The 13,034-nt window shown below is 38.6% G+C and overlaps 1 protein-coding gene across 9 annotated transcripts in view; it reads left to right on the top strand.

Moving 5' to 3' along the window:
• Positions 1–12,498, top strand: part of IPCEF1 (interaction protein for cytohesin exchange factors 1) — a 118,699-nt gene extending 106,201 nt beyond the window's left edge. For all 9 annotated transcript variants that reach the window (XM_037895022.2, XM_037895026.2, XM_027819776.3 and 6 more), the window contains 2 exons: positions 4,326–4,516; positions 8,263–12,498. In XM_037895022.2, the coding sequence (XP_037750950.1) occupies positions 4,326–4,516; positions 8,263–8,427 (356 nt within the window). In that variant the 3' untranslated portion in view covers positions 8,428–12,498. The remainder of the gene's footprint in view (positions 1–4,325; positions 4,517–8,262) is intronic.
• Positions 12,499–13,034: the final 536 nt, after the last annotated feature.

Below are 13,034 nucleotides of genomic sequence, written 5' to 3'. Positions count from 1 at the left end.
AAGTTGAGAATCTTTCCAATTGAATTGTTTTGTGCAGGCGATGGAAAGGGGAGTTGATCAAAAAGAGTTTGAAAATTGGCTGGTTGGCCTAGGAATTACTACTCTGTGTTGCCACATAAAATACCCTGATTATTATTATTATTATTTATTATTAAGAGTATTAATTTTGCTCTATGAGATGTCAGTATGCAGAAATCAGAAGAGGTGTGTTCATGGGCGGCATGTCTCATGCTCCTCAGTGGCCCCTGTAGTGCATCAGTGATCATCATTGAGTAGCTCCAAAAGAAACTCTTGTGTAAGAACATAAGAATGGCCATACTGGGTCAGACCAATGGTCCATCTAGCCCAATATCCTGTCTTCGAACAGTGGCCAGTGCTAGGTGCTTCAGAGGGAATGAGCAGAACAGACAATCATCAAGTGATCCATTCCCTGTCGCCCATTCCCAGCTTCTAGCAGTCAGAGGTTTAGGGACACTCAGAGCATGGTGTTGCATCCCAACCCATCCTGGCTAATAGCCTGCTTATACACCTGGTAATTGTTACCTTCACTCTGAAATTGAGTGTCAAATTTACGATCCCAGTGTGTGGTGATAACAGCAAAACCAACCGTGCCATGAGCAGAAATCCACTTTTGAACCAAACGCAGCTGCTTCTTCCAAGGTAAACAGTGTGAGCCAGCAATTTTCAGGAAATATTACTGCCGTGTATTATGCCTAGCACGTGCAATTTTTTCGGTTTCCTGTAGCTTGTTAAATATCCCCCCTCCCTCAAATATTGTATCAAAGCCATAAGCTATATTTAGTTCCAGTCAAGGTACAGTCAGTCTGTTTATATTTGCAGAGTAATGTAAAAATGCCAGATAACCCACATACGCCTTGAGCACTGGAAACACAAATATGTGTAATGTACCATAAAACTAAAGTTTTCTCACTATAGCCAAAGGGTTTTAAAAAGCATTGTGGGGAGGGGGAAAGAGAGCAACATTTTCTAGAACATGGGAAAGATCTTTTATACTACTTCAGCATTTTGTGCCTGAGCCACTGCCCACTGAAGTCAATGGAAAGATTCCCATTCACTTCAGTGGATATAGGATGAGGCCTTTAGACATTATGGTCATGGGTGCTATAAGAAAACCTTACAGAGATATTCTTAGGATCTTGGCTCTTAGCCTACTCTTTGATCTCCCCTAGTGCTGCTCTCTAATTGCAAGAGTCACTCAAGAACCTGTACGGCATAGGCTTATAAAAGTAGCTTGTGACACAGTGGTGGCTTCCATTTGCCTTTTCCTTAAGACATTTACTGTGGAGATCCAAGAAGAGGGCTCACTGTGGGCAGTATTAATTAATCCTTTCCTTGGAGAGGTTAGGGGAGTCATAATCTGAAGGCTCTTTTGTATAGAAGAGAGAGAGACAGACAGAGTGTGTGTGGGGGGGGGGGGGAGGGCGGGGGAAGGTGGGTGGCACCTGTTACTTCAGACAAGAAAAGACAGTTAGGTAGGATGAAAGGAAAGGATTAATTTCACTTTTTAATTTACTTCAGTTTATAAAATATTCTGATCAACAAAAGTCAGTTGGTGCCCATTTAAAAAAAAAAATCAGTGAAATAAAGTTGAGTGTTATACCCCTGCCAGCTAAAGGACACAAAATTACAGAAAGAAACAATAAACTCAGGCCATTTTCCTGAGAGATTATGTGGACTAGATGAGCCTAAAATGTGTAGCTTGTAGTATGAGCTAAAATCTCTGATGACCAAAAATCTCTGCCCTTGTCGGACCAGCAGAAAAATGAATCCTACAGTCAAAATTCCCATATTGAAAATGCCTTTTTACTAGGGCTGTCAAGTGCTTTAAAAACTAATGGTGATTAATCGTGCTGTTAAACAATAATAGAATACCATTTATATAAATATTTTTGGATGTTTTCCACATTTCAAATGTATTGATTTCAATTACAACACAGAATACAAAATATACAGTGCTCACTTTATATTTATTTTTTATCATAAATATTTGCACTGTAAAAATAAAAGAAATTGTTTTTTTAATTCACTTAATACAAGTACTGTAGTGCAATCTCTTTATAATGAAAATTGAACTAACAAATGTAGTTATATACAAAAAAAACTGCATTCAAAAATAAAACAATGTAAAATTTTAGAGCCTACAAGTCCACTTAGTCCTACTTCTTGTTCAGCCAATCACTCAGACAAACAGATTTGTTTACATTTGAAGGAAATAATGTTGCCCACTTCTTGTTTACAATGTCACCTGAAAGTGAGAACAGGCATTCGCATGGCACTGTTGTAGCCAGCATTGCAAGACATTTATGTGCCAAATGTGCTAAAGATTCATATGTTCCTTCATGCTTGAACCAGCATTCCAGAGGACATGTATTCATGCTGATGATGGGTTCTTCTCTACAACGATCCAAAGCAGTGCAGACCAACGCATGTTCATTTTCATCATCTGAGTCAGATGCCACCAACAGAAGGTTGATTTTCTTTTTTGGTGGTTTGGGTTCTGTAGTTTCTGCATTGGAGCATTGCTCTTTTAAGACTTCTGAAAGCATGCTGCACAGCCCATCCGTCTCAGATTTTGGAAGGCACTTCAGATTCTTAAATCTTGGGTCAAGTGCTTTAGCTATCTTTAGAAATCTCACATTGGTACCTTCTTTGCATTTTGTCAAATCTGCAGTGAAAGTGTTCTTAAAACGAACAACGTGCTGGGTCATCATCCGAGACTGCTATAACGTGAAATATATTTCAGAATGTGGGTAAAACACAGAGCAGGAAACATACAATTCTCCCCCAAGGAGTTCAGTCACAAATTTTATTAACACTATTTTTTTAACAAGCATCATCAGAATGGAAGCATGTCCTCTGGAATGGTGGCCAAAGCATGAAGGTGCATATGAATGTTTAGCATATCTGGCACATAAATACCTTGCAATGCCAGCTATGTTCTCACTTTCAAGTGACATTGTAAATAAGAATGAGGCAGCATTATCTCCCATAAATGTAAACAAACTTGTTTCTCTTAGCGATTGGCTGCACAAGAAGTAGGACTGAGTGGACTTGTAGGCGTTAAAGTTTTACATTGCTTTGGTTTTGAGTTCAGTTATGTAACAAAATTTGTAAATTGTGCTTTCATGATAAAAAGATTGCACTACAATACTTGTATGAGGTGAACTGAAAAATACTGTTTCTTTTATCATTTTTACAGTGCAAATATTTGTAATAAAAATATGAAGTGAGCACTGTACACTTTGTATTCTGTGTTGTAATTGAAATGAATACATTTGAAAATGTAGAAAAACATCCAAAATATTTAATAAATTTCAATTGGTATTCTATTGTTTAACAGTACGATTAAAACTGTGATTAATAGCGATTAATTTTTTTGAGTTAATCGCATAAGTTAACTGTGATTAAGTGACAGCCCTACTTTTTACTAATTTTCACTCATCTAAACCTGGCACATATTAATTGTTGTACCTTCATATTAAATAGTGTCTTTAAAAATTTACCTTTTATCCCAGGCTGCATTTGTTCTATCTTTCTGCTTAATTCCCAGCTGTTCTCTCCTTTTCCCAAGTGTCCCCATCTAGAGGAGATGGTGCTGCAACTAGAAAGCTGTCAGACTGAAAGGAATAACTGAAACAGTCTTAAACAAGGATTCATTGTGAAAGTTCCATGAGGAATTGTATGCCACAGTGTATGAAATTTGGCAACTATATGTAATGTGACCATATGTCTTACTTGTTCATACATTGTCCCAGTGTCTTGGAAACTTCTTACGTGACTCCTGAAATGTCCCTTTTTTTTTATTCTCTCAATCAAAATATTTTTGGTTGTGTGTTTAAAAACTACAAAATGTCAGTTTAAGATATGCTGCTGTACCAAGCAGAATTTGCTCTGTGTTTTCTAGGAACAGAGAGAGATCAGTGGAACAAGTGTTCAAGGTGATGAACGGTGTTTGGAGTGAAGGGAAAAGCTGAATGAGAGTAGATTCTATCAAAGCTTCTTTTTGTTCAAAGTGCATGTTGTTAACAGTTGTTCAGAGTTAAATAATAAAGACACTCAGAACACAAAATAACCCTTCACTTCAAGAAATAGACATGTCACTGTTGAGACAGCAGCTGGAAGTATCAATACCAGCATTTACTTTTTTTTTTTTTGGTCATATGTATGTTACTGCCATCTGTTTTTATTTTGAAAATATAGTCCCTTTAACTTTGTAAAAATCCTATTAATTGAATCCAGCATCACTGCAACTTGCTGTCAGAGTCACATTCTTATCTTATTTATTATTATTCTTTTCTTTATAGAACAGGCAAAATGCTCCGAAGACGAAATGGAGCGACTTTACAAGTCATTAGAACAAGCAAGTTTGTCTCCCATCGGGGACCGTCGACCTTCAACCAAAAAAGAGCTCAGAAAGTCCTTTGCCAAACGGAGCAAAAACCCCTCCATGAATGAGAAACTCCACCAAATCCGAATGCTGAATAGCACATTAAAGGTGAGGTGTAACAAGGGGTAAAGTTCCCGCCTGAAAAGAGGAAAAACAGATTGTATTGAAAAAGAAACAATCCTAAGCTTCACCCAATCTCAAAGTGAATGTTGTTCAGTTAAGTCTTTCAACTAATGTTTCACTTTCTCCTGCCTCTGTGTTTTGTGGCTATATCTGAAAGTGGAATCAGAAGCAATAGTTCAGTTCTTGCTGTAGTTCCAGCCTGACTGGAGAAGGTGTCAGGAATTTATAAGAGATCACATGGTAGTCAGTTGTCAAATTCACACACTCAGTGGGTGTTTGGTGAGTTCACTGAATGGGACAGCGTGAAAGGAGGGAGAGCAGAAAAAATACACAGATGGTAGTGGACAAACAAATGACCCTTAGCCAAGAAAGTTTTCCTTAAGGGATTACTGCAGAATGCACAGGATGTGCTAAAGCTATTTTAAGGGCCTCCTGGAACTAAAATAGTTTCAATAACACAAGCATCCTGCTTTCATGTTGGAATCTTACCATGGGTAGAGGATGAGAGGGTTTCTCAGCACATTCCCTGGAGGGTCTGAGAGATAGATAGACTCTGCAATACTCTGATGGATAGGAATCACTTGGAGCCTCATTTGTGTCTCATGGAATTTCTAGTCCTGTTTCTGGGTGCTACTAGAGGAGAGAGAGAGAGAAAACTTATTAATGTAAAATTAAATTGTAAATAGAGAGATGGAGGGATAGCTCAGTCATTTGAGCATTGGCCTGCTAAATCCAGGGTTGTGAGTTCATTCCTTTAGGGGGCAATTTAGGGATCCTGGGCAAAAATTGGGGATTGTTCCTGCTTTGAGCAGGGAGTTGGACTAGATGACCTCCTGAGGTCCCTTCCAAACCTGATATTCTATGAATGAACATTAAAACAATTGCCTTCCCCATCCTCTTGCTTTTTTTATCAGAAGTAAGAAATGAGTACGTTACCTCAATTGTTTTTACTTAGCTTTAAGTCATGTCTACTTTGGAGAAATTTATAAAGAACTTTCTCACTGGTACTAATGCCAAATCAGCTGTTCTGAGACTCATAATAATCCATTCTTCTGTAGCATCTGCTGTCTGAGGATCTCATCATTAATGAAGTAAGCCCCACCACATACTTGTAAGATAGATAAATAGTATCCACGTTTTACAGGTGAGGAAACTGAGAGACAGAAAAGCGTAACATGGCTTTTCCAGTGTAATGTTTGTCACCAGTAAAGGAAAGAACAGAACCGCTTAGTGCCAAGTGGATTGGTAGCTCACATTTTAGTGTTAAATCTTCAGATTAGAATAATGGTGAGTTGGGGATAAAAACTTTAGTGCTATTAGAGTTTTTGTTTATTTCTTAAGGGGATTCACATTCCTCTGGGTAAATAAATGAGTAAATTATGGATCTGACTGTGGTTAGCACTCTTTTATAACCAGACTTTTTTTTTTTTTTTTTGGTCTAACACTAATTGAGTATGGAAAGATCATTTTCTTGGATGCTTTTCTTAATGCAGAAAATATGGGTTTTGCTTTATTCAAACCGAGAAGTTGGAGTGTCGACAAGATAAATATGGCATTAGAGAATTTCATACAGAGACAAATAGAATTCTTTAAGCCATGGTGTTTACATTAGTTAGTATGAAAGGCACATTCTCATAGTAAGGAAAATGCCAAACTGTGAATCAGTAGAAAAGTATGCTTTTAAAGTAATTTCTTCTTAATATTATATGAAGCAGGACATAATTAACCCTGCATGATCTATTGGAAATGCAGAACCCCGGGAAGTCTTACATCTGATCCATATTTGCTGTGCTTTGACTAAACCTTTATCAGCTTAAAGCAGAGTGATTTATGAACATACCGAGGCTGACTGGGATTATTAGTTTGGACTTGCTACTCCACATCTCTAGCAATGAATCATTGCTGCTGCCACAGTATATCAATAGCAAAACATATTTCGGATGGCTAGGAAGAGAGGGAAGCTGTTTGCAGAGTGTTTCGCATGCTAAATGATTGGAGGAAATTAGTCTTTTTTCCAGAGATATGGAAGATAGATCCACCCTGTCAGAAAATTTCTCCATTGGGAAAAAAAATCCCCGCTTCTATGTTAGCAGCACCTGTCTGTTTCTCTGTCCTGTGCCTTTTGCTGTCCTCTTACAAAGGTTGCCAGGTAGACATAGGGTTGAACCTGAGTAATCTGCCTTTCTAACAAGCTGTCCAATTCCAGTTGGTTCAAGAATCACAGATCACAGAGATTAGGCCTTCTGGGAAAGTTGTTGAGGCTATGGGTCAGGACCACTTTTGTGCATAATTCTTGGGGTCAAGAAAGTTCTAGGCCCTCTTACCTGCCTTTATTTCCCCACTTACTCTCTGTCTCATCCTCCTAGCTCTGACCTTGAAACCGTCTCTGTCTTACTTTTGCCTCTCTTCTGTAATGACCCTTGCCTGAGGCTGACTAGAGGTGCTTGACATAGGCCAGTGGAGGGGTCCGTTGCCTCACATCCACTGGAGGGAGACGAGCAACGGACAAACTACATACATTGTTTTTATTATTTTTTTCTAACCAGGATGGGTGTTTGCTTATCCCTTCTTATTATAACACTAGAATTCCATCTCATGGGGCTGTTTAACAGCAGAGGCCTACTCCGAGCATACGCCAGAGAGAACTGGCACTTTTGCAGTTAATTTGTCTCAACAGAGGCTTCTGTCTGGAGCTGGCATAGCTAAATGATGGTTGGTGGAGAACCATTTCAGTTCAGATCCGTTTGTCCTCATCCTAGAATTACTAAGAACATTTTGTTGAAGTCTATGTCTCCATAGTTGAAATCCAGTACCACTGCTTGGAGAAGCCCTGTATGCCTGGGACACACTAAAAGAATAGTAAGATACTGTAGACCTGGAAAAGGAAAATGGAGCTCTGCAATAGAGAACATAAGAATGGCCATATTGGGTCAGACCAAAGGTCCATCTCGCCCAGTATCCTGTCTTCTGGCAGTGGCCAATGCCAGGTGCCCCAGAGGGAATGAACAGAACAGATAATCATCAAGTGATCCATCCCCTATTGCCCATTCCCAGCTTCTGGCAAACAGAGGCGAGGGACACCGTCCCTGTCCACCTTAAGGTGTTTATTCTCCATGTACTGATGTCTCTGCTCACATCCTCTGTGAGGACTGAAGCTGAGATCTCTGGGCCTAAAAATGTGAGCTCTACATACTGAGCTAAAGGAACGGGGTTCATTAACTTACAAGTAGCAGCAGCCTTGTAAACCTCCCTATATGGTCTAGCCACTAGAGTGGGACAGATAGCCACCCTATGTGAGTGTGGATTACATCTAAATGTCTAGGACTGAAAGTAGGGGTATTTACAATGTGGGAAGGGAGTGTTTTTCTTGAAGGTCAAAAGCTGTGTCCAAATTGCAGTTATTGCTGCTGCTGCTACCAGTTTTTTTTAAATTTAGCATTTTATGAAAAGTGATCAGTTCTTCATGTAACTCTTCTCTTGGGCTTTTGTGCAAAGATCCTGTGAAAAATATGGGATATTTTAAACACTCAGGTATAAACAGAACTGTAACTTCCAACTGTAACTTGGAAGAAACTTTTGCCATGGGCTTGTTTTAAAATTCCCATACTCAAAAAGGGAATCACATTGCCAAGATGGGCAATTTAGGTTCATACTATTTTTATTAAGGAAAATATGGTGTACAGTTCGTATGGGAAAATATATATTTATTAACCCTCTTGATTTCCTACTAGTGTAAAGAGCATGACCTGGCCATGATTAACCAATTGCTGGAAGATCCTGAGCTGACGGCAAAGAAGTATAGAGAATGGAAGAATACAAACACCATGTTGGTCCAAGAGATCTATCAGCAGCACGATGCCCTAGCTGTTGTGGAAGGGAATAGCAAGGAACCATAGATGAATCCACCACCTTTCTTTAATTGAAAATGCTATCTGAGGACAGTGGAACCTGCAGTACATGACAGGATTCCTCCCTGTCCCTCTTTACCTCCTGATGCTTTAAGCTACTACAGTTTCAGGTTTTGTTTTTTCCAAGTGCTTATCTCTTCCCCTTTAAAAGAAAAACAACCCATTCTCCAAAGCATTATTTCCTCTCTCCAAACTCATTTCATGCCAATAAAATGGAACCCCAAAATTAAAAAAAGATGTCCCCTCTGGGTACATGTCTGAGGCAAACATTATCTGAAGCAGAGAGGAAATGGATTGACATTCAGGAATGGCTGATCTTTCATCAGAGGTAAACTGAGCACACACAGACCTGAAAGTCTCAGAGGAATGTACATATTGTAGATACTAGACCTTCGGGGTCATTTTATTCATGTAACCTATTGATGGAAGGAACTTTTTTAAAGCTATGATAATGCTAACAGGATACAATCTTCTCTCCTACCATTTGTCTCTTCAAGACAACTACAAATAAGAACTTTTATCTCTACTTACACTTGTTTTGACTGCATTACTATGTAAACGGTGGCAACAAGGATAATGATTATGCATAAATCTGAATTTTAAATAATTTTCAAGGCACCCAGTCAATGGACACCATAAACATTTCCTAATTGTATACGGACAAGATCAAGATGCTGTTTTCCTACGTCATCTGGAGAGGGTCCCTTAATGTGTGTTGGTGACAAATAAATTTGTTCTGCAATGCGGAAACTCTGTCTCATCAAGTTTCAACTTTTCTTATGGAATATAGGACGCAGTAAAGGACAATTTTCTGCTTACATATTTTTGATAGTAGTGAATACGTAAAGTACAAGTTCATCTTGAATTCATAGTCATAATAATAGACCTTTTACAGTGCTTTTAATCAGTAGAACACAAAATGCTTTACAAAGGAAGTCAGTTTATTATCCCTGTTTTACAGGGGAAACTGAGGCACAGAACGGCAGTGACTTGCCCGATGACACTCAGCACGCAGTGGTGGAGCTGGGCAGATCCAAACATATAAAACATAGTTGATTATATTTTTTTTAATATGTGTCACTTTATGGCTTATGTGAATGTGTGACCATGTACTGTATATATTTTTATTTATATATTTATGTACTGTATTTCTACTGTAAAAAGGACTACATGTTATAGATGAGATTGTTTATCTGTTGATTTCAAGAGAAATGCCTGCACAGTCTTCATACCCAAATATAATTAATATACATTTATATTATTCATACCATTCCAAAGTTACGGACACATTGGGAGTTGCATTGTAAGCTCTTTTTTGAGTACCTTGCTTCTACTTTTTGACCTCAGTGTGAGATTTGGTTGAAAATTTCACTGTATATTCTAGGGTAGGAAAATATTTTTGTATAAAATTTCATAACCCCAGGTGGCATAGTTTCATAACCCCAGGTGGCATAGTTTAACTAGTATGTTAATCAAATCAAAAATTAACACATTGTTTTGCTGCAATGGGTCATAATTTTCAGCCTTAAGTTTCTCAGCACAGGATATACATTTGAACTCCCAATTGGGTGTTGAATTGTCTATACATGTGCAGTATAGTTTGATTTGCACATTTCAGCATATGTGACTTTGTAAAATCACTGAGTTTTAAGAAATATTCCTCCTTATTAAATGGATCCCCAGCACAGGAACTAGCATTTAAAGATATACACCCAAATACTCTGGTGTGAAGGAGATGCACTCCAGTTAGCCAGTGTGTAAAGATGTTCTCAAAAGTTTTTGGACTCATCTAGCTTTAAAGCAGAATACGCTATAAATATCAAAAAATCATACATGTTCAGATATTGACCCATGTGTATGCATAGTGTAGATTATTAGAATTTTGATTATGAAAAAAAATTAACCATCTTCACTGGAACAGATTGGATCTCCTCCACTTGCTTAGCAATTAGTTTTAATTGCTTGGAAATGTTTCATTACTAAGCAATTAATGTTTTAAGATCTAAACACTTAGCTGTATCCCAGAACATCCAGGAAATGTTGGATCATTAGAGATGGGTTGGACTTGGGAATTGAATGCAGCAGGAAGCAGGGAGGCTCTGATGTTTGGGCACTTTTGGCAGCTGGTAAATCTACTAAAATTTGATTGAAGGGAGCCATGCCTAGGTGGACTGTATAAGTTCCCGTGAAGCAGGTTTTCCCTTCTGCAGATATTAGCGGGAGGAGAAGAGTGGACTGAGGGATGGAGAGACACAGGAGGCAAAAACAGGAGGTGGTTGGATGCTGTGACTCGGAAGTAGGGTTGTATTTGGGATACCAGCACTGCCTCAGGACTGGAACTAGGGAGTGGGACTGGTTGTTGAGTCCGCGTTAGTGTTGGACTATGGAGAGCTGTAGCTAGAGAACAAGGACTAGCTGGGGACTGGAACTGGGTGGTAAGAACTAGTATAGGAAGCAGAGAAGGAAACTGAAACAATCACTGGGCACATCCGTTAAAAATAAAACCACAGAATCTTTTAACTAAACCTCCTAAACTATGGAAACCACAAGCTAAGTGATGTAAATAGATCTGACATCAGCCTTTCCCATCCAGACCATTCTCTTGAATTGCACTTAGCAACCTTAACTATAACATGATGAAGGTTTGTTTGTTTTATGTCTAAGTGTGTGTGTGTGTGTGTGTATATAGATATATAGATTATCTTGTGTTAAGCAACAATACTGAAGGTTTTTTGTTTTTTTTTGACAGTTGCACACTGACATTATGCAGCCAAAGCTGTAAAATACTTCAGGAACTTAAAGAAAATTCTGTTTAAGATAAATCAAGAAAATATTGACTTATGAAATTAAGGAATTCCTCATTATGTTTTTAGACTTTGTGCATATTTTTTTCGGTTGTTCCTAGTGAACAACAAAATTCAGATTTTTTTTAGCGACATTTATTATTCTGGTAAAAATTCTTTCCTTAAAGCTAATCATCTGTCATTTTGTAAAGTGTGCACCCACTACCCAACAAACAAATTATGCTAAACCAATATTTTCACTCACACTTAGAATATTTCCTCGTTTCTTAAAAAAATCAATTGTCAAGATTTTAGACAATAAGTACATTTTAAAAAAAGCCTTAAAATAAACTAAAGTTTGAAGGGACAGATCTTCACCTGTAGGCATAGAGTGCCTGGTGCAGTGCCCTTTGGACTTCCTGATTCTGGGGCTGCTCTGTACCAGGCCACAGTCCCAAGATCCTTTCACCTTCATCAGCTGCCAATGGCCCCATATGGCAGCCAGGTTTATGGAAGCTCAAAATATTAGACCTTGTCCCTAGCCACACCCTCTACACTGACAGCCAGAGTAGTTGGTGTGGGAGTCATACAGGAGCTCTGCACCACTCAAGGATATATCTATCCAGGAGAGTCACTTTAGGGGCTTGATCTGCTGAGTTTAGGGCTGCTTTCCACTGGAAAAGTGACACCAAACAGCTGGACCTCAGTCTAGTAACTTGGCCAAAGCCTTGGAAAAATATAAAGACAACGCAGAAATTTGTTGCACATTTTATATATATATGTGTGTGTGTGTGTGCGTGTATTTGTATTTGCCTAACTTTTTCAGTTCTGTTTTGTTACAGTGTTCACTCAGTATGGAATAAATTCATTCCACCCCAACCCTCTGATACATGCTTTGGTCATATAATTAGTTATTCAAACCAAGCCCTTCTAGCGTTAAAGTCTACCGATGATGTAAGATTTTATTGTCAGTACATTTTTGGCTTGACAGACAAAATTACCTCCCAAAGTGCATGTGATGAACTTGAAATTAAATGAGCTGGATAATACCAACATAGGGTGAGCTGCAAGGCCTATCCACCACATCAGTCCCATGCAAGCCCTCGAAATAATGTTAAGTGGGATGTAAGTCGTGGCTAGGCCTTGTATGGGCCCTCTGCATAGGAGTGGATTTTACCTATGGAGAACCCGTGTGTGTGTATTCGGAAGTAAAACAAATAATGTAAATGATTAGCACGCATCTGAGAGTGAGAATTAAATTGTTGGCTTTATAGCAGTACAGACTCCAGTGAAGAAAGACATTTATCTACTAATTAGCGTCTCATGGCTGACTTATCTGTGTATATATTTTTTCACCTGTAACATTTTTTTTTCTTTTTTTTTTTTTTTACTAGCTGTAATGATTCCACCAGAGAGTGGACTGAAAAGTTGTCATTGGTCCAGGACTGAATGATGACAGCCTTGTGCTGCAGACAAATGTCATTGTGGGGGGGGAATCCTACCATTTGGGGGGAAAGGAAACATTTTTGTGGCAGATTGTTGAAGTGCGTATATGTGTGTGTGGTAATAGAGCTGATTTAGATCTACTCAGAGTTTTGGAATTAATGCTGCCTGGAGAAGTTAATGGGCAGAGTGCAGGTAAATCAGTCAAATGTGGAAGATAAATGCAGTTTGTTGCCTGGGTATCATGTCTACATATATGGGCATGGGTGTGAACATAATACTGTATATTTGGTATACCAACTTATTTTTTGATAAAATCCATCTCTAACTGTAAGGCATTTCCACGGGAGGAGTTTCCCTGTCCTGTAT

The sequence above is a fragment of the Chelonia mydas genome, chromosome 3, assembly GCF_015237465.2.
Source record: "Chelonia mydas isolate rCheMyd1 chromosome 3, rCheMyd1.pri.v2, whole genome shotgun sequence".
NCBI lineage: Eukaryota > Metazoa > Chordata > Testudines > Cheloniidae > Chelonia > Chelonia mydas.
The sequence above is the reverse complement of the archived record's forward strand: the minus strand, read 5'-3'. Positions and strand labels throughout refer to the sequence as shown.